This window comes from Loxodonta africana, chromosome 9, assembly GCF_030014295.1.
Source record: "Loxodonta africana isolate mLoxAfr1 chromosome 9, mLoxAfr1.hap2, whole genome shotgun sequence".
NCBI classification, from domain to species: Eukaryota; Metazoa; Chordata; class Mammalia; order Proboscidea; family Elephantidae; genus Loxodonta; species Loxodonta africana.
Window position 1 is genome coordinate 67,999,806 of NC_087350.1, and position 27,998 is coordinate 68,027,803.

Below are 27,998 nucleotides of genomic sequence, written 5' to 3' on the forward strand. Positions count from 1 at the left end.
CCACCATCCCCTAAGGCTTTGTCCTATCTCTGTGATGGAAGTTGGGCCACTTGCATGTCCTCGTTCAAGCTTGGTTCAAGGGTGAGAGAAGAGGAAACAGGATTCTGAGGGCAAGAAATTACCTTTTAGGCTGATTACACAGATCTCGGCTGCTCACATTCCATTGGCATGAACATAATTAAAAGACTTAGCTGCAAGGGAAGCTGGCATATGTAGCCTTTTAGCTGAGCAGTCATGTGGACAGGGAGAAATTGAGAATGGGAGCGAGGAGAAGACAAGGAAGAGACAATAGATGGAAACAGAGTCCATCATTCTGGAAAGGAATAAGTATTCCAAAGCCCATCGCATTGTCAGCTGACTTGAGAGTTTATCTGCTGATTGGATACATATACTTTAGAAATTAAGAACAAGGTCAGATTTTATATGTCAGCTTCTATTCAGAGAGGATGAAGTAGTAATTGTATAGTTGAGACAGTTTATGAATATGGACATCAGAGTGGGTTGTAGCCATCAAGGGAGGTTTTATAGAGCCCAGCTGGGAAGTATGGAAGACTCTGGAGAGACAGCAGGGAGGGGGCATTTTGGGTGAGGTGACGGCACAAGGGCAGCAGGGCACGCAGCGTGTGCACAAAAAGCCCTTGTTTGTCTGCTTACCCTTTTTACGCATACAACCATCCTAACCTTCCCGAGGCCTGGCTCGAAACCTGTTGCTGTTCCACTTTAAAGTCTATGATGGCTCCAACCTGCCCCTGAATGAAGCTTCAACTCCTTTATCTGGAATTTTGTCCCTGCCTCAGCTTCGTTTTACAACCATCTCTCACTTCTTCCCTCCACTCTGAGCTTTAACTCTCCATTTTTCTCCTGTTCTCTGACAGTTTTGCTTCCTCTTCAGGTGCGGATCCTGCTACCATCTCCTGGGTGCTGGTGGGATGTTAGAGGGTGGGCTTCTCAGGGGCAGTACCTCTGTTAGATTACCCTGGGCCTAGGTTTTTGCCCTGTGGGTCTTGAATAGAGATTTAATACATCTAATTTATCTTTGTATCCTTCATGAAGGAGCCCTAGTGGCACAGTGGTTAAAGTGCTCTGCTGCTAACCAAAACATCAGTGGTTCAAACACACTGGGGATCTGTGGGAGAAAGATGTGGCAGTCTGTTCTGTAAAGATTTACAGCCTTGGAAACCCTGTGGGGGCAGTTCTACTATGTCCTGTGGGGCCACTATGAGTCAGAAGTGACAGGATGACAGTTTTTGTGTGTGTGTGTGTGTCCTTTGTGAATCTAGCCCAATAATAACAATAATAGGAGCTAGCTTTTAATAAGGGCTTAGTGCGTGCCAGGGTTGACTAAGTATCTGATCCATTCCATATTAACCATTTAGTCCTTACAACAACCCTGTGAGTTAGAAACTACTATCATCCCCACTTTAGAAATAAGGAAACTGACCTACGGGAAACTTAAATGCCTTAGCTAAAGTCACATAGCTGGAAGGTAGCAGAGGAACTGTGTGGGTTTGTTGATTGACTTTATGGATAAGGTGATGCAAGGTGTCCAGCCTACATGGAATGGAGGGTCCGTGTTGACATGCTCTGGGAAATGCAGTTGGACAGGTGGAGTTAGAGGTGTAGGGGTGGGCAAAGGGGGCACTTGCCCCCTCCCCCGCATGCCTAAGAGGGCGCCAGTGGGGGGTGCGGATCGCACTGGGTGACACTGTCAGAGGGCGTAACACCACGCAGTCCAGAGATAAGTCCAAGACCAAACTATGCAGGACGTGAGCTGCTCCAGAAGCCGGTGTCCGCTTCAGCCATGTTTCGGAGCTGCTGTTTGCCAGGGTAATTCGCCCAGATGCGCCGCTCCAGCCGCCGCAGCCCTGGAGCCCGCCTGTTAGCCAGTCGACCCCGGAACGTGGGCATGGGGGGAAATTGCGCGCAGTGGGTTCTGCTGTTCGCGGCCACTGTCAACGCCTATACATCCTGAAATTTGGGGTAGGGGCGCAATGTAGAGTTTACCCCTGGTGCTTGAATGGGGCAGGGCGCAATTTAGAGATTGCCCCTGGGCTCTGGTTACCCTCACTCAGGGCTTGATTACCCAGTAAGCAAGGTGCACCGGGCCCAATTGTGCGTTCCCACCAGTCCCCGCCCCCCCCCACCCCGTGCACAATTTCACCTGTCTGCCATCATGTAAAAGCTGTGGTGAAAATGCTCACCACAAATTAGCAAATAAATGCAATTAAGCCTGTGCAAACCTTCCTCAGTGGAAGCTAGTACATACCCCACTTACTGGTTAATGGGCCCCTGGTACACCCCTGGGCAGAGGTGGGTGTTTTTATAAGTGAACTTGAAATGAACAGTTTGGACTTCATAGGCAATTGGATCACTACAGGTTCCTAGTCAGTGGAGTACCACAATGAAAGCTGTGTTAAACAGGCATTCATGTGTGTGTGGAGCTTGACACTTTACAAAGTGTCTCGACATATTTACTTCGTTATATGACTGATAAATAGGTGCAATTATTCAGGCAGTCTAGAAAGAGAAAGAGGCTGATGCAGTAGTTCTCAGAGATTGGAAGGGAATAATGTGACCAGATTATTTCTGGTTATATCTTCGAGGAATCAAGTACTAAATTAATACCTGAAGGCTGTGATCCCAGGAATTAATTAGAAGCAATAAATAGCAAATGAGAAACCATTAACCATCCAATAGAATATGCCAAAACAGGCTCAAGGGATTGCAAAAACAGAACAGATAGTTTCTGCTAATTAGACAATAATGGAACCACAAAACCACATTGAGAACCTGAAAAATCAATCAAGAAAGTAAGTACCTCTCATGCTATAAGAATATCTGAAGGAAGAAAAGGATAAGAGAGAAATGAGAGGGAGAAAAGAAATGGTTCTAATTACTCTCCAAAACAGAATATTTACTGAAAGAGTTTATAGAGCATATGAGAGAAGAAGGAAAGAGAAGCCTTCATACATTTGGAAAGCATACAGAAATCATGTAGTCTCAAATCAATATTGTTTAGTCTTAATCCAGGTTTTCATTTTAGAGGGAAAAAAGCAGTATCAAAATGGAAAGTAGAGAGAAAAAATAAACCAAAATAAATAAGGAGAACTGGGAGAGTAGACAAAGCTAAAGGGAGGGGGAGAAGCTGGCTGTGTCTGGGTGGTTCAACCCATATTGCATTGTTGTTAAGTGCTGTCGAGTTGGTTCGGACTCGTAGCGACCCTATGTACCACAGATCAAAACACTGCCCGGTCCTGCACCACCCTCACAATTGTTGCTATGCTTGAACCCATTATTGTAGCCACTGTGTCAGTCCATCTCGTTGAGGGTCTTCCTCTTTTCCGCTGACCCTGTACTTTACCAAGCATGATGTCCTTCTCCAGGGACTGATCCCTTTTGATAATATGTCCAAAGTATTTGAGATGCAGTCTCACCATCCTTGCTTCCAAGGAGCATTCTGGTTGTACTTCTTCCAAGACAGATTTGTTCATTCTTTTGGCAGGCCATGGTATATTCAGTATTCTTTGCCAACACCACAATTCAAATGCGTCAATTCTTCTTCAGTCTTCCTTATTCATTGTCCAGCTTTTGCATGGATATCATATCATATGCATGGGAAAATCAACCATATAGCTCAAGACTAAGGAAGACAAGTAAGGGTAGGGGAGATAGAATGGTGTGAGTGGGGAAATACGTGTTTAATTAAGAAGTGGAGTGACAAGATCACATGCTGTTTTAGAAAGATGGCACATGAAGGAAGGGGTCAAAGGGAAGCTGGGGAACCAGATAGAAGCTTGCACAGTAGTCAAAGCTGGACAATGAGTAAGAAAGACAAGAATTGACACCTTTGAATTATGGAATTGGCAAAGAGTATTGAATATACCAGGGACTGCTAAAAGAATGAACAAATCTGTCTTGGAAGAAGCATAGCCAGAATGCTCCTTGGAAGCTAGGATGGCAACACTTCATCTCATGTACTTTGGACAGGTTATCACGAGGGACCAGTCCCTAGAGGAGAACATCATGCTTGGTAAAGTAGAGGGTCAGCAAAAAAGAGGAAGAACCTCAATGAGTGGCTGCAACAATGGGCTCAAACATAACAAACATAACAATGATTGTGAGGATAGGGCAGGACCGGGCAGTGTTCCATTCTGTTGTACATAGGGTTGCTATGAGTTAGAACTGACTCGATGGCCCCTAACAACAACCTTAGACATAGAGATTAATGAACTAATAAGTTACAACTCAACAATGAAAATACAGATAACCTAATTTAAAAATGGGGAAAGACTCCGAAGAGACATTATGGTCAAAATTATTAGTCATTAGGGAAATGCAAATCAAAACCACAATGAGATACCACTTTACACCTACTAGGATGGCTATAATAAAAAAGACAGATAATAAGTGTCTTAGTTATCTAGTGCTGCTATAACAGAAGTACCACAAATGGTTTTAACAAAGAGAAATTTATTCTCTCACAGCCTAAGAAGCTAGAACTCCAAATTCAGGGTGCTGCCTCCAGGGGAGGCTTGCTTTCTCTGTCGGCTCTAGGGGAAGATCCTTGTCATCAGTCTTCCCCTGGTCTGGAAGCTTCTCAGTACAGGGGCCCTGGGTCCAAAGGATACACTCCCCTCCTGGTTCTTCTTTCTTGGTGGCATGAGGTCCCTCTCCTCTCTGCTGGATTCTCTCTTTTATATCTCAAAGAGACTGATTCACAATACAACCTAATCCTGTAGATTGAGTCCTGCCTCATTAACATAACTGCCTCTAATCCTGCCTTATTAGCATAGAGGTTAGGATTTATAACACAGGAAAGTTACATCAGATCACAAAATGATGGACAACCACACAATGCTAGGAATCATGGCCAAGTTGACACACATTTTTGGGGGACACAATTTAATCCATGACAAGTATTGGTAAAGAAGTGAGAAATTAGACCCTTCATACATTCCTGGTAAGAATGTAAAATGGAATAGTCACTTTGATAAATAAACGTTTTTCAATTCCTTAAAAATTTGAACATAGAGGTACTGTATGACCCAACAGTTTCATTTCTAGGTATATTTACAAAGAGAACTGAAAATAGATGTTCGCAGAAAAACTTGTATATAACTATTTATAGTAGCGTTATTCATACTGCCAAAAAGTAGAAACAGCCTAAGGACCTCTCAACTGATGAATGGGTAAAGAAAATGTGTTGTATCCATACAATGGAATGTTATTCAGCCATAAGAGTTTACCCATGCTCCAACATGGATGAACCTTGGAAATCTTATGCTAAGTAAAAGAAGCCAGACACAAAGGACCACATATGGTATGATTCCATTTATATGAAATGTCCAGAATAGGTAAATATAGAGAGACAGAAAGTAGATTAATGATTTCTGGGGGATGGGGAAAATGAAGATGACTGTTTACAGATACAGGATTTCATTTTGAGGTGAGGAAAATGTTCTGGAATTAGATAGTAATGATGGTTGCACAACTGTGAACTAAAAAACACTGAATTATATACTTTAAAATGATGAATTTTATGCTTTGTAAATTGTATCTCAATTTAAAAAAGAAACAGATTTAAAAAAAAAGCTAATAAGAGAATACAATAAACAACTTTATGCCCAAAATTTAAAAACTTATAATCTGGATGATTTTGTATCCATCAAAGAAATTGAGTTAGTTAAAAATCCTCCAACAAGAAAGCTATGGGCTTAGATGGTTCTACCAGACCTTCAAGGGACAGTTAATGCCAACCTTAAACATATTATTTCAAAGGATATAAAGAGAGGAAATAGTCCCCAACTCATTTTATGAGGATAGCACCACCTTACTAGCAAATCCAGACAAGGACAGTACGCAAAAGGAAAATAGAGACAGTAACCGCAGGAAGCAGTTACCACCCCTGGGGCTGGGGAGCTGGGGGGAGCAAAGGGAATGTGTTGAGGTTATCAGAACCTAGAAACTCAAGGAGAGACCTCCCAGAGTAGTGATCCCTCTCAGCTGGCTATAGAATGCTGGGTTTGCAGCTCAGAGACAAGAGCTTAAAAACTGGCCCATGGCCCAAACTTGTTTTATGCCAAGAGTCAGAGATCATTTAATTTCGGGGAAAATCTTTAATATCCTTGCACTTCCAAAACAAAATAAATTATTATGAAAAAGATTCCCAAATAAATGCATCTGACAGAACACAAGTTCTCATTCCAAGTTTTAGAAGCACGTAAGATAATAGAAAAACTAGTGATAGAAAACCAAAACACCAAACTCAGTGCTGTGGAGTCGATTCTGACCCATAGCCACCCCATAGGGTGACCAACGCTGTAAATCTCTACGGAAGCAGACTGCCACATCTTTTCTCCCGCAGTGCTAGAAAAGCCCTGAAAAATAAGCCATCTGTCAACATTAATAAACAGATTTAATGCTTTTACAAGTGAGCTTTGTTCTGAACCTGCTCCTGTTTGGAGCTTGGGAACCCACTCCTCTTACAGGGACAGTCTTACCCAATGGTGATAAGTTTTCAGGCCAGTTTACAAAGTGTAATAATGATAATAACTGGCATTCATTGAGCTGGAAATCTGCTATATGTCAATATATTATGCCAGATGTAGAGAGTAATAAGGATAACATTTTTAAAAAATGTAATAAAGTTGGCACCTGAATCAACAACCTTAAAAGACATTGTCTTTGTTAGTCACCTAAAGAATCTTAAAAAACATGTAAGTAAGTAGTCATTGCATTCCTGGACAAATATTCTGAGAAAATAAATGGCCTCCGGGTTGTGTGGTGAGCAATAAAAGGAGGAACATGTATGAAGATGTTTAACATAGTTCGTGGCATTAAACATTTGCTCAATGAATATTAACAGGAAAAAAAAAACCTTAATCGCAGGCAGGACTCAGTCTATATAGTACTGCAATAGATGTAGTACTTGGTGTAAAATGAAACTAGACAAAGTAATGCATCTGGCTCAATTACTCAGAGGTGGTGAAGAGTTAGAGTTGTGTTTTTGCATATGATCAACATGTAGGGTAGAGGAAGTGATGATCCAAAGTACATAGATATGTGCCAGGAAAGTGTGGGTGGTGCCTTATTTAAAATAAATAAATAAATAAATCTAATGGAACAAAATCAATTAAAAACAATACATATCACAAAGAAAAGCCTTTAAATCAAACTAATGGGAAAAGAAAAAAGTAATAGAACAACTAAAACAGTTTTTCAAAGTTTGTGCATTTCCATTGAGGCAGTGGTGGGTCAGTGATAGAATTCTCACCTTCCATGGGGAAACCCAGGTTCAATTTCCAGCAACTGCACCTCATGTGTGGACACCACCCATAGGTCGGTAGAGGTTTGTATTTCAGTGGAGCTTCCAGACTAAGACAGACTAGGAAGGAAGGTCTGGTGATCTACTTCTGAAAATTTGCCAATGAAACCTCTATGGATCACAGTGTTCTGAGCTGGAGCCGATCATGGGGATGGCACAGGACTGGGCAGCATTGGATTCCATTGTGGATGGGGTCACCATAAGTCAGGAGCTTACTTGACAGCAGCTAAGAACAATAACAACAATTTGTTTATGTTACTTTATGTCTATAGCTGATTATTTTTCGACAATCATGTATTCGGTGTTCAGTGCCAAGCAGTATGCTGGGCAGAGATTACAAGATGAATCAGACATGGTTCCTATGTGCATGGAGCAAAAAGCCTAGGAAAAAAAGCCCTGGTGGCACAGCGGTAACCCAAAGGTCAGCAGTTTAAATCCACCAGCTGTTTCTTGGAAACCCTATGGGGCAGCTCTCCTCTGTCCTATAGAGTCATTACTGACTTAATGGCAACAGATTTGGTTTGGTTTTTCTTGGTCACAAACTGAAAGTATAACACAGGCTTACCCTTAAGTGTAAGAGTAAGCCTTACACTCAAAATGAGAAAAACAGCTGCAAACATCCATTAATAATTGGAACGTGAAATGTATGAAGTATGAATCTAGGAAAATTGGAAATCATCAAAAATGAAATGGAGTGCATAAACATCAATATCGTAGGCATTAGTGAGCTGAAATGGACTGGTATTGGCCATTTTGAATCAGACAATCATATGATCTACTATGTCGGGAATGACAACTTGGAGAGGAATGGGTTCGTATTCACTGTCAAAAAGAACGTTGCAAGATGTATCCAGAAGTACAATGCTGTCAGTGATAGGATAATATCCATATGCCTACAAGGAAGACCAGTTAATACGACTATTATTCAACTTTTTGCTCCAACCGCTAAGGCCAAAGATGAGGAAATTGAAGATTTTTTACCAACTTATGCAATCTGAAATTGATCAAACATGCAATCAGGATGCATTTATAATTACTGGTGATTGGTATATGAAAGTTGGAGGCAAAGAAGAAGGATTGGTAGCTGGAAATATGGCCTTGGAGACAGAAACAGTTCTGGAGATTGCATGATAGAATTTTACAAGGCAAACAACATCTTCATTGCAAATACCTTTTTTCACCAGCATAAACGGCAACTGTACACGTGGGCCTCACCAGATGGAATACACAGGAATCAAATTGACCACATCTGTGGAAAGAGATGTTAGAAAAGCTAAATATCATCAGTCAGAACAAGGCCAGGGTCAGACTGTGGAACAGTCTCTCAATTGCTCATATGCAAGGTCAAGTTGAAAATGAAGAAAATTAGAACGAGACCATGAGAGCCAACGTACAACCTTGAGTGTATCCAGCCTGAATTTAGAGACCATCTCAAGAATAGATTCGACGCGTTGAACACTAATGAAGACCAGACGAGTTGTGGAATGATATCAAGGACATCATCCATGAAGAAAGCAAGAGGTCATTAAAAAGACGGGAAAGAAAGAAAAGACTGAAGTGGATGTCAGAAGAGACCCTGAAACCTGCTCTTGAATGTTGAGTAGCTAAAGCAAAAGGAAGAAATGGTGAAGTAAAAGCTGAACAGAGATTTCAAAGGGCGGCTCGAGAAGACAAAGTAAAGTATTATAATGATATGTGCAAAGACCTGGAGGTAGACAACCAAAGGGGAAGAACACACTGGTCATTTCTCAAGCTGAAAGAACTGAAGAAAAAATTGAAGCCTCAAGCTGCAATACTGAAGGATTCTACTGGGAAAATATTAAACAAAGCAGGAAGCATCAAAAGAAGATGGAAGGACTACACAGAGCCACTATGCCAAAAAGAATTGGTTGACATTCCACCATTTCAAGAGGTAGCATATGATCAGGAACTGATGGTACTGAAGGAAGAAGTCCAAGCTGCACTGAAGGCACTGGCAAAAAACAGGGCTTCAGGGACTGACAGAATACCAGTTGAGATGTTTCAACAAATGGATGCAGCATTGGAAGTGCTCACTTATCTATGCCAAGAAATTTGGAAGACAGCTACCTGGCTAACCAATGGGAAGAGATCCATATTTATGCCTATTCCCAGAAAAGATGGTCCAACAGGATGGGGAAATTATTGAACGATATCATTAATATCACACAAATAAAGGAAACCCTGGTGGCATAGTGGTTAAGTGCTACGGCTGCTAACTCAAGTAAAATTTTGCTGAAGATCATTCAAAAGTGGCTGCCACAGTGTATCAACAGGGAACTTCCACAAATTCAAGCCAGATTCAGAAGAGGACGTGGAACCAGGGATATTACTGCTGATGTCAGATGGATCCTGGCTGGAAGCAGAGAATACCAGAAGTATGTTTACCTGTGTTTTATTGACTATGCGAAGGCATTTTACTGTGTGGATCATAACAAACTATGGATAACATTGCAAAGAATGGGAATTCCAGAACACTTAATTGTGCTCAGGAGCAACCTGTACATAGATCAAGAGGCAGTTGTTCAAACACGGGGATACTGCATAGTTTAAAGTAAGGAAAGGTGTATGTCAGGGTTGTATACTTTCACCATACCTACTCATTCTGTATGCTGTGCAAGTAATCCGAGAAGTTGGACTATATAAAGAAGAACGGGGCATCAGGATTGGAGGAAGATTCATTGACAATCTGTATTATGCAGATGACACAACCTTGCTTGCTGAAAGTGAAGAGGACTTGAAGCACTTACCAATGAACATCGAAGACCACAGCCTTCAATATGTATTACAACTCTACATAAAGAAAAAAAAAATCCTCGTAACTGGACCAATAAGCAACATCATGATAAATGGAGAAAAGATTGAAGTTGTCAAGGATTTCATTTTACTTGGATCCACAATCAACATCCATGTAAGCAACAGTCAAGAAATCAAAAGACGCAGTGCATTGGGCAAATCTGATGGAAAAGACATCTTTAAAGCGTTAAAAAGCCAGCCAGGCGCAGGACCAGGTGGGGTTTCATTCTGTTGCTGTGAGTTGGAACTGACTCGGTGACACCTAACAACAACCCTTAAGTGTATGGTTTGATGCGTTGTGGTGATAAGTAATCTTAAAGATACACAGCTGTTAGAAACTGTGTTTAAAGTATTTAGTGAGAAATGAACATCTTACATACAGCTTAGCAAAAAATGGATGTTCAGAGAAATGGAATGGAAAGATCCTATTATCATGAACATAAATAAAAAACCTTACTATCAAGTATATAAATGTCTAATTGTTAATTTTTTTCTCCTATAGCATACATATTATATTAAAATTCTCATGTCCAAACTCCCAGGGGACCACGATGAGCCGGTGGTTATTTGAAATCATGGTTCCTCTCACTGCCTCAGGTTCCTTGTCTGCAGAATGAGAAAAGGGCACATATATTCTCAGTTCATGTGTAAGGCTGGGCTGGGTCCAAAGATGTGTGTCCTACTTCTTTCCCCCACAAGAGGATGACCAGGCTTAACCAAAGCCCTTTTTGGGGACGAAAACACTTCTAGACCTTAATAATAGTGAAAAAGAGCCCTGGTGGTACAGAGATTAACTGCTTGGCTATTAACTGAAAGGTTGGTGGTTCAAACTCACCAGCCACCCCGAGGGAGAAAGGCATGGCAGTCTGCTTCTGTAAGAATTTACAGCCTGGAAACCCTGTGGGGCAGTTCTACTTTGTCCTACAGGGTGACTATGAGTCGCAATTAACTCCACAGCAATGAGTTTGGTTTTTTTTGATGTGATAGAGAAAGGAGCCCTGGTGGTGAAGTGGTTAAGCGCTCTGCTGCGAACTTAAAGGTAGGTAGTTCAAACCCACCAGCTGTTCCTTGGGAAAAAGATGTGGCAGTCTGCTTCCATGAGGATTACAGCCTTAGGAACTCTATGGGGCTGTTCTACTCTGTCCTGTAGTGTCACCATGAGTCGAAATTGACTCACAGAACAACAACAACATGAATAGTCAACACATTAAAAAAAAGTTGTTTCTCGAGAGTGGCGTCTGGGGTCTTAAACGCTAGCACATGGCCATCTAAGATGCATCAATTGGTCTTAACCTACCTAGAGCAGAGGAGAATGAAGAACACCAAAGATATAAGGTAATTATGAGCCCAAGAGGCAGAAGGGGCCACATAAAGCAGAGTCTACATAAGCCTGAGACCAGAAGAACTAGATGGTGCCCGGCTACAAACAATGACTGCCCTGACAGGGAACACAACAGAGAACCCCTGAGGGAGCAGGAGAGCAGTGGGATGTAGACCTCAAATTCTAGTAAAAAGACCAGACTTAATGGTCTGAATGAGACTAGAAGGACCCCAGAGGTCATGGTCCCCAGACCTTCTGTAAGCCCAAGACAGGAACCATTCCCAAAGCCAACTCTTCAAACAGTGATTGGACTGGACTATGGAATAGAAAATGATACTGGTGAGGAGTGAGCTTCTTGGATCAAGTAGACACATGAGACTATGTGGGCAGCTCCCGTCTGGATGGGAGATGAGACAGCAGAGTGGGTCAGAAGCTGGCCGAATAGACACGAAAATAGAGAGTAGAGGGAAGGAGTGTGCAGTCTCATTAGCGGAAGAGCAACTAGGAGCATATACCCAGACCCGCCCAGTGCCGTCGAGTCAATTCCGACTCATAGCGACCTTATAGGACAGAGTAGAACTGCCCCTTAAAGTTTCCAAGCGTATAAAAAAAAAGGTGTATAAAAATTTTTGTCTGAGAGACTGACTTGATTTGTAAACTTTCATATAAAGTACAAGAAATTTTTTTTTTTTAAAAAGGGTTATTTCTCTTATGGAAAGCTGTTACTGGATTTTCTAACCACTATTTATTTTTACTGCCCAGGTTACCCTTTCCCTACTGCTCCTCCTGTGGATCCATTTGCCAAAATCAAAGTGGAAGACTGTGGAAAAACGAAGGGATGCTTTAGGTTGGTAGAACAACAAAATTGGATAACTTTAAGACCAAGAACTTGATTCACTTTTCAAGGTAGTATTTAAATTGCACATAGTTCATTCTTACCAGGGACCTGTACCCCATCATAATTTGAGCAAACATGAAGCTTATTTCCGAGGGCCACCCCAAGTCTTCACTTTACAGGCCCTTTAACTCTAGCATTCACCGGGCACTGGAACATGCTTCTCTGGTTCTTAATTTAAATTCCTGAAAAAGAGAATCCATTAGGTCCTGGCCCAGGGCATCTCTTTGAGCCAGACCACGATTCATAGACCACAGCTTATGGGTGTACTGCCTTTGGTACAGTTTCTACTCTTAGCCAGTTGACTGCATGAGTAAGGATCATGTGATATGGGACATATCTGTGCTCATTCAGCCAGGGCTATGGGCAGGACAGGCAATGATAGACATGTCTGGTACCCAATATTTTTTCAAATAAGTAATCATGACTTATGGATAGTTGTATGATACTAATTGGTCATTAAGCCTTAATTATTGTGTCTAGCTTGGTACCTCAGGCATAGTGAGTCCCTACATGATTGTTATTATTAGTAGCCTATCAGTTAATATTAGTGATCTGTCAAGCCCACAGATGGGCTTGGCCTTGGAAACAGTAGTGTAGATAGTAGGCCTCCCCATCTAGACAGCTTTGTTTTGTTGGAAAGGCCCCCTTCTCTTCCATCCTTTATTTCCTGAAACAGGTTGCCCTTGAGTAAATGTTTTGTTGGCTACTTCACTAAAATTTCTGATTTTTTATTGTTGTTCAGTGCTCAAGGCCTAAGGGGATAAATCTAATACAGAGATTTTGAGCTGTCTTTGGATTATAAGAGGATTTCTAAGGAATAAAAAATACTCAATAATGTGACTGTTGAGGAAGATGGCCAGCAGTGTGTACCTTTGGTGATTGGGAGATGCTTTTGAGAAGGAAAGGAATGTCAGTACCTCTCTGACTTCAGGGTGACTTGTTTTCTGGCCTATTTACCCTTCCTTTAGCTTTCCTTACCTCTTTTCAACTTTTTCATCCCAGCTCCATGTTGCCTGGATCTTACACCTCTTGCTAGCTGCTCAGGCTATCTCTGCTAGCACGTGCCTTGCCTTGCTCTTCAGGCAGAATTGAGCTGCCTTGTGTCCCATTCCTTTAGATACCCTCACCACTTGCCAGTAGAACTGAGATTGTCTCACCCATTGCTACAGTTATCTCTCCTTCTGAAAATGGTGTGATACCGTGTTCGTCAACCCAGGGCCTGCGATTCTTAAAGGATCCACAAGTCCTCTGTAAGAAATTTAAAATTTGTGTTGTCATTTCAATGGTGCTCTTTAAAAAGATTAACATATGCATGTTCTGATTCTCTGGATAACCACCCTATACTACTACCTGCTTTAGTGTATGGATTTGTAATTGTATTAGCACCAAGGGTAGCCCAAGAGAGCAAAGGCAAATTTAATAAATGATGCATTCACGCTCAATGAATTCCAAGTGAGATTTTTTTTTTTTTTTGGTGCATTTATGAATGATGGTTTTGCTGCAGTTCAAGTAGGTAAGAGTGTAGGAGAGTTGAGCCATCATGCTGTGTTCATGAGAAGGAGCATGCTCAGCTCAAGAGACCCTGCTCAGTACAGTCCGAGGTACCGTATCCATGTGAGCAGAAATTTACTTTCAGTAAAACCACATTATCCATCACAAGAATGCTGTTAACTTTTATGATTCTGGTTTTGTTGCTTAATATATATGTAAGTTGTAAACTTGCGTTAGTTTAATGGTTGTATGAAAATTTCTAAGAAAGGAGCTGGTATACATTTAAGTAACAAAGACAATTTAAATTATTAACTCGGAATTTTTTTCTTCTGAAAGGGATTCAGAAAGAATTCAATAATCAACAGTGTTTGAGAAACTCTGATGTAATTTAAAGAAGATTGGCTGGGAGTTTGGAGACCCAATTCAAGTCCTATTGTAGCACCTGACTCACTGTGTGACCCTGGGCAAGCCCCTTCCCATCTGGACCGCAGCTTATATGTAGAAAAAATGGGGCAGAGAGTCTCTAAGGTCCTTCCTGCATGAAACTGTGTTTTTGAGATCCCAGATAGCAAAGATCTAACTTATTTAATAACATTGCTTAGCATTCTGTCTGGTAAATAGTAGTTGCTGTCCAAATATATTTTGAATGAGTAGATGAAGAAGCAATAATATGTCTTTTGATGTACCCTATAGATACGGCAAACCAGGCTGTAATGCAGAGACCTGTGACTACTTCCTTAGCTACCGGATGATAGGGGCTGATGTGGAATTTGAGCTGAGTGCAGACACAGATGGTTGGGTAGCAGTTGGATTCTCTTCAGACAAGAAAATGGTAAGACGAAAATCATGATAGAAGCCGATTTTTTCTCTTTAGTTTGCCGTGCTACTTTAGATTTTAGATAATAAGCATGTTTATGTTCCCATAAGCTCCCGTGCAACTTTGAAAGGTAAAAAACCAGTTTCTGGCATTTGGTTTTCTTTTGCAAAGCAAAGAGATAAATTGATCAAAGCAATGTTGACAATTATATTAGTAAGGGCTTTCTGATTACAAGTTAAAAAAAAAAATTCCGGCTAGCTTAAACTGAAAAGAAAGGGCTGGTTATCAGAACACAAGGTGTCTCATGGTATTTGTATTTGTCAGGTATTTCCACAGTCATGCTATGAGAAAAGCCTCCAAAACCAGGTGGCTTATAAAAGTAAGCATTTATTTCTTGCTCACACATCTGTGGGTTGGCTGGGGCTTAGCCCATTTTAGGCGGGGCTCAGCTGGGCTTTGCGCCAGTCTGTGGGTTGGATTCAGGTTTTCTCTGTGTATTTTTTCATCATTCTGGAAGAAGCAGCTACCAAGGCATGTTCTTTTCATGGCAAAAGCAGAAGTGCAAGAGCCACACAAGCATATTTCAAGCCTCTGCTCACGTCACGTTTGCTAACATCCTGTAGCAGCCAAGCCCAAAGTCAAGGGACAAGGAAGATACTCCCCCTACCGAGAGACCATACAAAGCTGTGGCTAGATAATATAATATGTACTATATATAGTATGGAGCCCTGGTGGCATGGTGGTTAAGAGTTTGGCTGCTACCGAAAAGGTCAGCAGTTTGAATCAATCAGCTGCTCCTTGGAAACCCTATGGGGCAGTTCTACTCTGTTCTACAAGGTCACTATGAGTCAGAATCAACTCAATGGCAACAGGTTATATATAGTGTCTTAGTTATCTAGTGCTGCTTGCTGTAACAGAAATACCACAAGTGGATGGCTTCAAGAAAGAGAAGTTTATTCTCTCACAGTTTGGGAAGCTAGAAGGCCAAATTCAAGGTGCTAGATCCAGGGGAAGGCTGTTTCTCTCTGTTGGCTCTGGAGGTCCTTGTTATCAGTCTTCCCCTGGTCTTGGAGCTTCTCCATGCAGGAACCCTGGGTCCAAAGGACACGCTATTCTTTTGGCTCTTGTTGCTTGGTGGTACAAGGTCCCTATGTCTCTCTGCTCACTTCTCTCTTTTATATCTCAGAAGAGCTTGGCTTAAGACAAAACCAAAATCTAGTTTGTAGATTGAGTTCTACCTTATTAACCTAACTTCCTCTTATCTTGCCTCATTAACATCATAGAGATAGGATTTATAACATATAGGAAAATCATATCAGAAGACAATATGGCAGACAATCACACAATACTGGGAATCATGGCCTAGCCAAGTTGACACATATTTTGGGGGATACAATTCAATCCATAACATATAGTATATGGTATATATATTATATAAGCATGTAACATAACAGGAGTCCTTAGGTGGTACAAATGGTTAATGCCCTTGGCTGCTAACCAAAAAGCTGGTAGTTTGAACCCACCCAGGGACACCTTGAAAGAAAAGTTCTGACTATCTATTTCTAAAATATCAGCCACTGAAAATCCTTTGGAGCACAATCCTGCCCTGACCCACATAGGGTCACCATGATTCAGAATTGACTCGAGGGCAACTGGCATATAATAGTACTAAAGAAGAGTGAAGAATTGGGACCAACAATTCAATCGTCCACAGTACCTGTGGGCAGCAAAGACATCTGGACTCCAGAAAGGACCGTGATCAGGAGCAGACAGGCATCAGGAATCCAGGCCACTGTCTGTTTCTTACCTCTGCTTCTCTCTGTGCCTGCACTGCATTCTTTCTTCTCTTCCCCTCCAACCCATCATTTGCCACTTTACTATGCTAGGGCTCTTCCCAAACAGTCCGGCTTTCTTAGGCCTCTGTACCTTTGGATATGCTACTGCCCTGCCTAGAGCACCCTTCCTCCTCTCTTCACCTGGCCTGTTAGGAAGCTCATTCAGTGGTACAGGTGAGAGAGGAGGATGGCTTGGACCAGGGTCATACCAGCTAGGTGCTGAGAAATAGCCAGGTTTTGGATATGTTTTGAAGGTAGAGCTGACAGGATTTGGTTAACAGTTGAATATGTGTTGTAAGAAAAAGAGAGGATGAAAGAGTGTCTGCCAACTGTTGGGCCTCAGCCAAATGGAGTCGCCATTAACTGAGACTGGGGAAAAGTGGGAGAGGAAGGTTTGGGAAGAAAGATAGGAGGTAGGTTTTGGACGTGGTAAGTTTGAGTTTCCCACTTGTCAGTTTGTCATACTATGGTGATATGGTGGCTTGCTTGTTGCTATGATGTTGGAAGCTATATCACTGGTATTTCAAATATCAGCAGGGTCACCCACAGTGGACAGGTTTTAGTAGACGTTCTAGACTAAGATAGACTAGGAAGAAAGGCCTGACAATTTACTTCCAAAAATTAGCCAATGAAACTGTTATGGATCAAAACAGAATATTATCTGATAATAGTGCTGAAAGATGAGCCCCCCTAGATTAGAAGGCACTCAAAATACACAGGGCGACGACAATGGACTCTAGCCTACCAATGATCATGAAGGTGGTGCAGGACCAGGCAACACTTAATTCTGTTGTACACAGGGTCACCATGAGTTAGAGCTGACTCCACAAGAAAGTTTGAGTTGTCTTAGATATCTCTGACACAAGGCAGAGGTTCAAGAGAGAGGCCTAGGCTGGAAACCTAATAAATGAAGAACAATGAGCTATAGAAACTTCACTTCAGGGATGAAATCAAAGGTTTGAAGGCCTGGAAAAAAAAGTCTCAGTATTGTTTTGATTTATGCTCCGGTTATCTATTGCTGTGTAACAAACCACTCCAAAACTCGGTGGCTTAAACCAATGACAACAGCATTTATTTTGTGCATCAATCTGCAATCTGGGCAAGGTTCGGTGGAGACAGCTTGTCTTTTATCCACTTGATGTCAGCTGGGGAGGACTGAATAATCTGAAGGTTTACACACTGGCAGATGATGCTGGCCAATGGCTGTGACCTCAGCTGGGTTTGTGGCCACAACAACTACACATGGCATTCCCATGTAGTACTGGTGTGATGACAGGCATTCCAAGAGGACCAGGTAGAAACTGTATTGCCTTTTATGACAGCCTCAAAAGTCACCTAGTGTCACTTCTGCTGTGTCCATAAGCCCATCCAGACCAAAGGGAAGAAATGTTGGCTCTCACCTCTTAGAGGACTGACTGTTATACTGTAGGGAGAATATGCAGAATGGGATATAATAGTGTGGCATCTTTGGAAAATACAACCTGTCACAGTACCTCTGATGCATTTATAATTACCACTGGCCAAAATGCATTATAGGCTGCATTTGAAAAACTTTCTTTTAATCTCATAATTCCAGTTACCACTCTTTATACTTATCAGCTGTCAAGGATTTCATTTACTTGGATCCACAATCAACACCCATGGAAGCCGCAGTCAAGAAATCAAATGGCGTATTGCATTGGGAAAATCTGCTGTAAATGACTTCTTTAAAGTGTTAAAAACCAAAGATTTCACTTTGAGGACTAAGGTGCGCCTGACCCAACCCATGGTATTTTCTAGCATCTCATATGCATGTGAAAGCTGGACAATGAATAAGGAAGACCAAAGAAGAATTGATGTCTTTGAATTATGGTGTTGGCGAAGAATGTTGAATATGCCATGGACTGCCAGAAGAATGAACACATCTGTCTTGGAAGAAGTACAGCCAGAATGCTCCTTAGACACGAGGATGGCGAGACTTTGTCTCACACACTTTGAACATGGTATCAGGAAGGACCACGTCCTGGAGGACATCGAGCTTGGTAAAGTAGAGGGTCAGCGAGAAAGAGGAAGACCCTCAATAAGATAGATTACACAGTGGCTGCAACAGTGGGCTCAGAAATAGCAGTGATGGTGAGGATGGTACAGGCCCAGGCAGAGTTTCATTCTGTTGTACATAGGGTCACTATGAGTCAGAACCGACTTGGTACCTAAAAACAGCATACTTACCAGAATTTTTCTGTCTACCTTAAAAGGCTTTCAGGGGCTCTGGGAGGACATGGTTCATGTTTAGCATAACACTGGCACCCTGGCGCCCCTAGGATTTACTATTCTCATCTCCTCCCGTTCCCACTTTGGGTGGTAGAGTAGACTGCGGGGGCTGTCTCCAAGGGCTTTTTCCCCCAGCCAGTTCAGAGAGGTCACCAGGAGGAGCCTCCACCAGTTCCCTGTCCAGGCAGTCGGACAATGGGTACAACTGGTAAGACTGTGTAGATATGAATCTAAATCGCTTATCTATTACTGTGATGTCGGTAGGAGAAACAGTATGTGTGTGCCATACTCAGGAGTGGCTTGGATTGAAATTGACCGTTTCCTGTCCTGGAGTATATTTGCACTCTAGGTGGAGCTGTCAGATTAGGAGGTTCAGAAGAGTAAGGCAGAGTGAGGAGTATTCAAATTTTATAGGAGATCTTTTGTTATCTAAATTAATTTTCACTGTGTGAAAGTAAAGGTCTCTTTTCTTCTATTATTCTTTAAAAAAAAAACATTCATTAAATTTATTTTAGCTTGATGCATAAGAAAAGCATAATGGAAACCTTTTATGATAGCCTTTGAATTTTTAAACTTGTTTTGAAAATTTTTTAAACCTACAGTCAAGCTGTAAGACTAGTACAATGAACTCCTGTATATTATGCTTCACCTAGATTCACCAAAGGATAGAATTTTGCTATACTTGTTTCATCTGTCCCTACCATTGCTACTGCTGCTACTACTACTACTAAGTATTGTTATATTTCGGAACCATTTGAGATTAAATTACTGATATCATGATCCTTTAACGTAAGATTCAGGACATTCTGTTTCATTATGTAGTATATTTATTAAATTCAGGAAGTTTAACGTTGATGCACTAGTATTATTAAATATACTGTTCCTTTTCAAAGGTTGCCAGTTGTCCCAATATTGTCCTTTATAGCAATTTCTATCTCATGATCCAGGATTCAGGCTAGGAATGCATTGTATTTAGTTGTCATATATCTTTAAGCAGTTGTCCTGGAGTTGACGCCAACTCATGGCAATGCCATGTGCGTCAGAGTAGAACCGTACTCCATAAAAGTTTTAATGACTGCTTTTTTTAGAAACAGATCACCAGGCTTTTCTTCCAAGGCACCTCTGGGTGGACTCAACCTCCAGCCTTTCATTTAGCAACCGAATGAGTTAATCATTTGTACCACCTAGGGACTCCTATGTAGCTTTAGTTTTCTTTCTTTTGAAATAGTTCCGTAGCCTTTTTTTTGTGTGTGTGTTTTATGACCGAAAGTGTTTTGAAGAGTACAGGCTAGTTTTTTTGTAGAATGATCTTCAAGTTTGTCTGATTGTTTCCTCATGATTAGGTTAGTTTATGCATTTTGATTAAAACACGACATAGGTGGTGATGTATTCTTTTCACAAAATCACACCAGAAAGCACTTGATGTTTGTCCTTTTATTGTGATGCTAACTTGTTTTTTTTTTTTCTGTATTTAAAAAAAAAAATTTTTTTGTGGTAAGATATATGGAACAAAAAATTTGCCACTTCAACCATTTTTAAGTGCACCTTGAGTGACATTAATAGCATTCACCATGTTGTGCGACCATCACCACTATCCTTTTCTAAACGTTTTCATCACCCCAAACAGAAAGTCAGGACCCCTTAAGCAGTAACTCCCCATTCTGTCCTCCCCCCAGTCCCAGGCAACCACTAATAAACTTTTGTCTCTGCATTTGCCTATTCTACATATTTCACGTAAGTGAGATAGGCAATATTTGTCCCCTTATATCTGGCCTGTTTCGCTCAGTGTAATGTTTTCAAGGTTCATCCATCGTAGTTAAGGATTTTAGTAGCATTTAAAATAATTTTTTGCACTAAATAGACAATAGATAAGTGGAAACTTGGTGAACGGTAAGCCAGTATACAACACTGGGGAAGCCAGCACAACCTGTCCAAGGCAAGGTCATGGAAGCTTCATAGACACATTCAGACTCCCTGAGGGACCGATTTGCTGGGCTGAGGGCTGTGAGGACCATGGTCTCGGGGAACATCTAGCTCAATTGGCATAACATAGTTTATAAAGAAAATGTTCTACACTCTATTTTGGTGAGTAGTGTCTGGGGTCTTGAAGGCCTGTGAGCGGCCATCTAGGATACTCCACTGGTCTGACCCCTTCGGAAGCAAGGAAGAATGAGGAAAACTAAAGATAAAAGGGCAAAATTAGTCCAATGGACCAATGGACCACATCTACCACAGTCTCCACCACACTGGGCCCAGTACAACTAGATGGTGCCTGGCTACCACCACTGACTGCTCTGACAGGGATTACAATAGAAGGTCCCAGACAGAGCTGGAGAAAAATATAAAACAAAATTCTAACTAAAAAAGACCAAATTTGCTAGCCTGACAGAGCCTGGAGAAACCCTGAGAGTATGGCCCCAGACACCCTTACAGCTCAGTAATGAAGTCACTCCTGAGGTTCACCCTTCAGCCACAGATTGGACAGGCCCATAAAACAAAATGAGGCTAAAGGGGCACACCAACCCTGGGGCAAGGACTAGAAAGCAGGAGGGGACAGGAAAGCTGGTAATAGGGGACCCAAGATTGAGAAGGGAAAGTGTTCGCATGCTGTGGGGTTGTTTACCAATGTCATAAAATAATATGTGAACTGACTGTTTAATGAGAAACTAGTTCTGTAAACTTTCATCTGAAGTACAATAAAAAAAGGAAAAAAAACAAGAAAATAATTTTTGGGGGCAGAGGAATCCAGATTAAAAGGGGGGGAGGGTGGAATGCAGAAAAGAATTCCAAATTCTCATGGAATCTAGATTTCCTGGAACCATAAAGGCTAGATGCACCCCTGAAACTATTGTTCTGAGATAATCTTTAAACCTTAAACCAAAAATATCCCCTGAAGTCTTCTTAAAACCTAACAAAGTTTAGCCTAACTAGGAAAAAATGTCTGCCTTCAGCATTATGCTGTTTTAAGAACTATCTATCTACATGGATTCAAATTGACAATAGCAACTCAAAAGATTATCTAGGAACCTTAGGGGGGCAGTGAGTTTATGTTAATGGAGGAGGAACAATTCGGAAAAGGAGGATGAGAATGATTGCACAACTTGAATGTAATCAGTGTCACTGAATTGTACACGCAGAAATGGTTGAATTGGTATATGTTTTGCAGTACATATTCTCAACAACAAAATAAAATTAAAAAGAAAAAAATTTGGGGGGGTGGGATCTCAAATTACAACGTTAATGGGATGTATGTTTCTGAGTAAGATTTCTTTCTAGCAGAAAAGTTTGCAAAAGACAAACCTTTGACTTTTTCTTCGTAATCGTGTTTCATTTTAGGGTGGTGATGATGTTATGGCCTGTGTCCATGATGACAATGGCAGGGTCCGCATCCAGCACTTCTATAACGTAGGCCAGTGGGCAAAGGAGATTCAGAGAAATCCTGCGAGAGATGAAGAAGGAGTTTTTGAGAACAATCGTGTCACCTGCAGGTTTAAACGCCCTGTAAATGTTCCCAGAGATGAAACAATTGTTGATCTGCATTTGAGCTGGTACTATCTGTTCGCTTGGGGTCCAGCCATTCAAGGTAGGCTCACGTTTTAGCATCTGGATTAAACACCAGACAACACGGTGCTTGTGTTCATTACTTACTGAAGTCACAAATATGTGTCTAAGGGAGTGAGAAGCTCTCTGGATAATATAACGGAAAAAAGAAGATATGACTCCTGCCTTCAGAAGGTTGTAATGGATTTATGGAGATGAGTTAAACACCTGAAAAGCCAGAGCAGTACAAGGAAGTATGTGATGCACTATGTGATTAATGAAACAGGACTTATGTCTGCTCTGTGTAGGGTATGGGCTCTTTTTAGGCTCACCATGTTCTCATGAAAGTCCTTGAGAGGCATAGGTATTACTGTCATCGTTTTAGAGAGATTAAGAAACTCACCCAAGGCTATACAACTAATTAGTGGAAGCACTAAGCACAATTCCAGGTCTGTTTGACTCCAAAGCCACTGAGTACTCCTAACCCCTATGCTCTAAATATAAAAATACTGAACAGTAAAAGGCTTCTGGAGACTTCTCTAGAGTTTGACACCAAGCATTTCAACAGTGCTCACTTTAGGATCATTCTAGTAGTCACAAATCTACCAAATTAGCCCATTACTTCTCAGATTTTACTGTGCATACGAAATCACCTGAATGTTGTTAAAATGCACATTGTGATTCAGTAGGTCTGGGGTAGGGCCTGAGATTCTACGTTTCTAACAAGCTCTGGGGGATGCTGGTCCATTCATCTAACTTTAGGTGGCAAGGCTCTTCAACATTTCCCTAACAAAAAGCCAAGGATATGATGAGACCTTTCGGAGACTGAGAAAATCAAGTTACACTGCGTCTTCAGCCTTTTGCCGGACTGATCAGCCTAATGACCAAGAAGGGGAGTGTTTGGTTTGCAGTCCTCATATATAGAACTCATCCTGGCTCCTGGTGATTGTATCTTTACTGTGTGCTCATCAACTAATCTGATCTCAATGTTTTTTCCTTCAAATTGTTTCAACTTATCAGTCTGGAGACTTTATAATACACTTTTTTTTTTTTTTGCCTGCTTGCCAATTGGGAAAACATTTGGGTGCCTCCAGATTGGTGACACCTTTCCCATTTGCTGATTTCTCACATTGCCAACAGTGAATCTGCAACTATACCTTAAGTACTTTGAGTACCCTGGGAAATAAATTGTATCTCAGCCTAGAGAAATGAATTCATTTAAAATGATGGGATTTGGAGTCTAAAAATTTATATTTGAATGTCAATCCAGCTGCCCCTTGGTGGCTGTATGATATTTAGCCTGTTATCTAAATTCCGAACTTCAATTTCTTCATATCTAAAACGAGGAAGATAATACTAATGCCTACGTCATAGAGTTATTGTAAGAATTAAATTAAAACAAGAATTCGAAATTGCTTTATAAATTGAAAAAGTGCTGTGCTTTTAGAAGATCACTGTCTTACATGTATGCCAAGATAGCGTGATGTTCAAAGCTCTCCCAAAATCTGACCTGCTTTGTCTGATAAGCTTTCTCAGGACTCCTGTTGTTCATCTCACTGCCTCCAAAGAAAAAAAACACATTCCTATCCCATATACTGTCCAAAAAAAAAAAAAAGTTGCCGTCAAGTCGATTCTGACATATAACGACCCCACAGGACAGAGTAGAACTGCCACATAAGGTTTCCAAGGAGTAGCTGGTAGATTTGAACTGCTGACCTTCTGGTTAGCAGATGAATACTTAACCACTGCGCCACCAGGGCTCCATCCCACATACTATAGGCTTGTGCTTTTCGTGTTTCTTGAATGCCCTTCTAATGCCTCTTTATTAATCAAATTCTTACCATTTTCTTCAGGTCACTTACTAAACTAAACTAAGGTTTGCAGAGCATACGGGATTAGATTTCCCTCAAGGAAGGCATGAACTGGACATGCATGGTTAAGCCTAGGAAAAACATGGCACTAAATAGACCTCGAAAAGGGCACTTGTTTACAGTCCGGGAGCTGAAACAAGAAGCAGAGTGCCACCTTGTTCGACCTCAGCTGGGAACATGTGTGTCAGGCAACTCAAAATTTTGCCATTCTGCGCATGCCCACGTATGATTGTGGAAACGCTACAAGTATTGATTTGAGGGTTACAAATAAATTTTATGGAGTAGACAAATTTACAAGCACAGAATCTGTGAATAATGAGGATTGAATGTACTAGAAAAATCCCTGACCCTGAGCCCTATTCCAAGGAGACCTTCGCCTGGAACTCAAGTGCTTTAGTTTCTCTAACTCAAATTTCAGATGGACTATTCAGGGAAGTCAGGCACTTCTAGTCAACTTCAGCCTTACACATAGCCTTTCCCTCTTCCTGCTTCTTATCAAGCCAATAAGCCCAAAGCCTAACTTGGTATCGTAATTCTCCTACTTTCCGTACCACCCCACTCTGTCAGACAGTCGGAGACACACACACAGCACAGGCTGCAGCTTTAAGTCCCGCAGACAATGCGAAAGGGTTTCTATCTGTAAAGAAGATTTTGGTGTGATTGGGAAGTGTTGATGATGATCCAGATATAAAAGATATATTTGAGGGGAAAAATAGTACCTCTCACTGTTTGAAATAAAAATATAGTTTTTCCCTTTGGTATTAGTAAAAACTCATTCCAAAAAGAAAAAAAAAAAAAAACCCTGTTGCTGTCAAGTCGATTCTGACTCCTAGCAGCCCTATAGGACCGTAGAACTGCCCCACAGGGTTTCCAAGGAGGGGCTGGTGGATTCAAACTGCCAACCTTTTGGCTAGCAGCCGAGCTACTTGTTAAAAGCAGGCATTCATACAACTGGCTAAGTCATTTGAAAAATGGGGTGCTGTTGAGAAATCAATAAATGGCCTTGTTCTGATGGGGAAGTGCAGATTAATGAGAACCATTTAAAAAAATAATAAATTTAGCTACATTTTCTGTTCATCATTATCAGTGCAGCTGTAGAGGATTCTGATAATAACTATGATACCTGATTCCAGATCTGTATAGTTACTGCTTATGTACTCAACACCGAAGACTTTCGTTTCTCTGTTGCTTGCATATATCATTTTAATACTGTGCTTTTTTCAATTGCTTCCTCCCCTTTTATTTCTTTCTTAAAGGCTCTATCACCCGCCATGATATAGACTCACCGCCGGCTTCAGAGCGTGTTGTCAGTATTTACAAGTATGAAGACATTTTTATGCCATCGGCTGCCTATCAGACCTTCTCCTCTCCATTTTGTTTGCTTCTCATTGTTGCCCTGACCTTCTACTTACTGATGGGAACCCCTTAACCACAGCTACAAAGCCAACTGATTAAATGGATTGGAAAGTCTTTAGTAGAAATATGTTTTTAAAGAAAATTCAGTATAATTTTAGCTTCTGTGATTAAAAAAAAAACACATATGATTTTAACTTTTTTTATAGAAAGAGTAAGCTGCTTTTCTCATCAAAGAGGATTGTTTAAAAATGACCCCATACGTTCGGAAAGTGCTTAAAACTTTTCAAAGCACTTTCAATTATGCTTTCTTATTTGAGTATCATAAAATCTCTGGCTTGATAAAAATTATTCTTGCCATTATACCAAATGGGACCTGAGACCCAGTAAGGCTGCCTTTTTCCGACCCACATGTCTTGGCTACGTGGTCAGATAATACGTAGCAAGGTAGAGAAAGAGCTAGGCACCGAAATCGTGCTCTGAACAACCTTTCCTCTTCTTACTGCCACACCAGAGGGTCACCCTGAGTATGACTCGGGAGAGGTCCAGTGGGTGTCACTATTTCACGTTTAAGCAGAACAGCTTTTGAATTTCTATAAAGCATAAGACTTTTGGATATTTGCACTGCTGGTGGGAGAAAGGGGGGATCCCAGTGATCGGAAAATGATGCATAGTTATCAGAAATGTCTTCTCAGTGAGTGAGTAGCTATGAGAAAATATTTTTATTGATGTTTGGAAAGGTTAGAGATGGAACTGTGAGCATTCCTGAAGATGTAAAATTATGTTAGTCATAAAAAATATGGGACTTCTTAGCGGTTAGAATGAATTTCATAAACTAAGGTTTCATCTGTGGTTATAGCAAATTCTGTTGTCATTAAGTTCGATTAAATATGTATTATAGCAGACTAAACAGCTGAATAAAAATTTAAAGTATTTTAATAATCAACATTTTTGGAGATTGTGGAGAGTTGGAGTAGAAACTTTTTTAAGATCAGTTCTGCTTTGTTTTATTAGAAAATAGGAAGGTGACTGGTAAAATGAATTCACCTAGAATATTCATTCAGAATGTTCAGACTTGAAAGTTAGATTGACAACATAATTTATATTAATGCTTTGACTCTCTTAATGCATTTCCTTTTTTCAAAGGAACCCAAATGTTCCTTTGTTCCACCTGTCTTAGCTAACAGCCCACCTAAGGGGAAGGAGTCTGTGGGTGTAGTTGTGCTCCGACATTTCCATTGTTGAGTTACGGAGTCCTTTGGCTTGCCCATCCCCCACCTCCACACCTTGACTCCCACACCTGTTACTTTAAAGCTGGCTCCAACTTTTTGGATTGTGTGATTAAGTAACACTGAAGACTCTGATTTCTAATGCCACCTTCAGAATTCATGTCAGGAGTGAGAATCTACCTATCGGGAGAGATTTCAAATTGTTCTGAAACTGAACAGAAATAAGGAAGACATCAGTGTTCTGTGATGGTAGAGTTTCCCAAGCACTTTCTTGAGAACATAGGAGAAAGAATCCTCAATGCAGATAGGAAAACATTCAATGACATCAAGTGAGTAATAGAACTGGGTAGGATTCAAGCTCAAGTCCTGTGGTTCATGTCCGTGGCTCCACCTGACTACCACCACCTCTTAACTAAGCTAGTCTTGTCTGAGGATGGCCTGGGTATCACCTTCTAAGCTACAGCGTTTGTTTAGTAATGAGGATGCTGATTATGCAGGCACTCACTTTGTAAATAACAAATCAAATATTTTTATATTTCACTCTCATGTGTATAATATTTCAGCTATATTTTAAAAAGCCACTGCCGTCAAGTTGATTCCAGCTCGTAGCAACCCTCTAGGACAGAGTAGAACTGCCCCATAGGGTTTCCAAGGCTGTAAATCTTAACTGAAGCAGACTGCCACATCTTTCTCCTGTGGAGCAGCTCGTGGGTTTGAACCGTAGACCTTTTGGTTAGCAGCTGAGTACTTTAACCACTGTATAGCAGGGCTCCTATTTCAGCTATAAACAGGTTAAAACTAAAGACAGACTTCCAGCTAGTCTCTGTAGCAGACAGGGAAGGAATAATTTAATGGATTTCCCTTCTGCTTATATTTCAAATCAGCTAATTATCTCCACTGATTGTTTCTATTTTGATTATTAGTCATTTTTGCATATTAGTGCTTAGAACTTTTAGTAACTTCTCATTGTCATTAAGGTAAAGTGCAAACCATATTGATTACCTCCAGTATCATCTCTTGCCACTCCTCCTCACTTGCTGTGTCCCAGTAAGACTGAACTGCTCCCATTTCTTCAGAGGTTCTCTCTCTCTCACCCATGAAAGGTGAATGTTTGCCCAAACATTCTCCACCTCATCTGTTTGAAGAACTGTTACTCACCTTTCATTTCACAGCTTCTCCAAACCCTTGCACTAGGTAGGTTTAGGGTCCCTGCCACATGCTTGCATAGTACCCTGGGCTTTCTCATCATAACACT

At 41.1% G+C, this 27,998-nt stretch overlaps 1 protein-coding gene across 1 annotated transcript in view; it reads left to right on the forward strand.

The window, feature by feature from the left end:
* Positions 1-27,351, forward strand: part of FRRS1L (ferric chelate reductase 1 like) — a 29,158-nt gene extending 1,807 nt beyond the window's left edge. Inside the window, exons 2-5 of the mRNA XM_023545347.2 lie at positions 12,222-12,306; positions 14,542-14,680; positions 22,087-22,333; positions 25,418-27,351. Coding sequence (XP_023401115.2) covers positions 12,222-12,306; positions 14,542-14,680; positions 22,087-22,333; positions 25,418-25,590 — 644 coding nt within the window. The 3' untranslated portion in view covers positions 25,591-27,351. The remainder of the gene's footprint in view (positions 1-12,221; positions 12,307-14,541; positions 14,681-22,086; positions 22,334-25,417) is intronic.
* Positions 27,352-27,998: the final 647 nt, after the last annotated feature.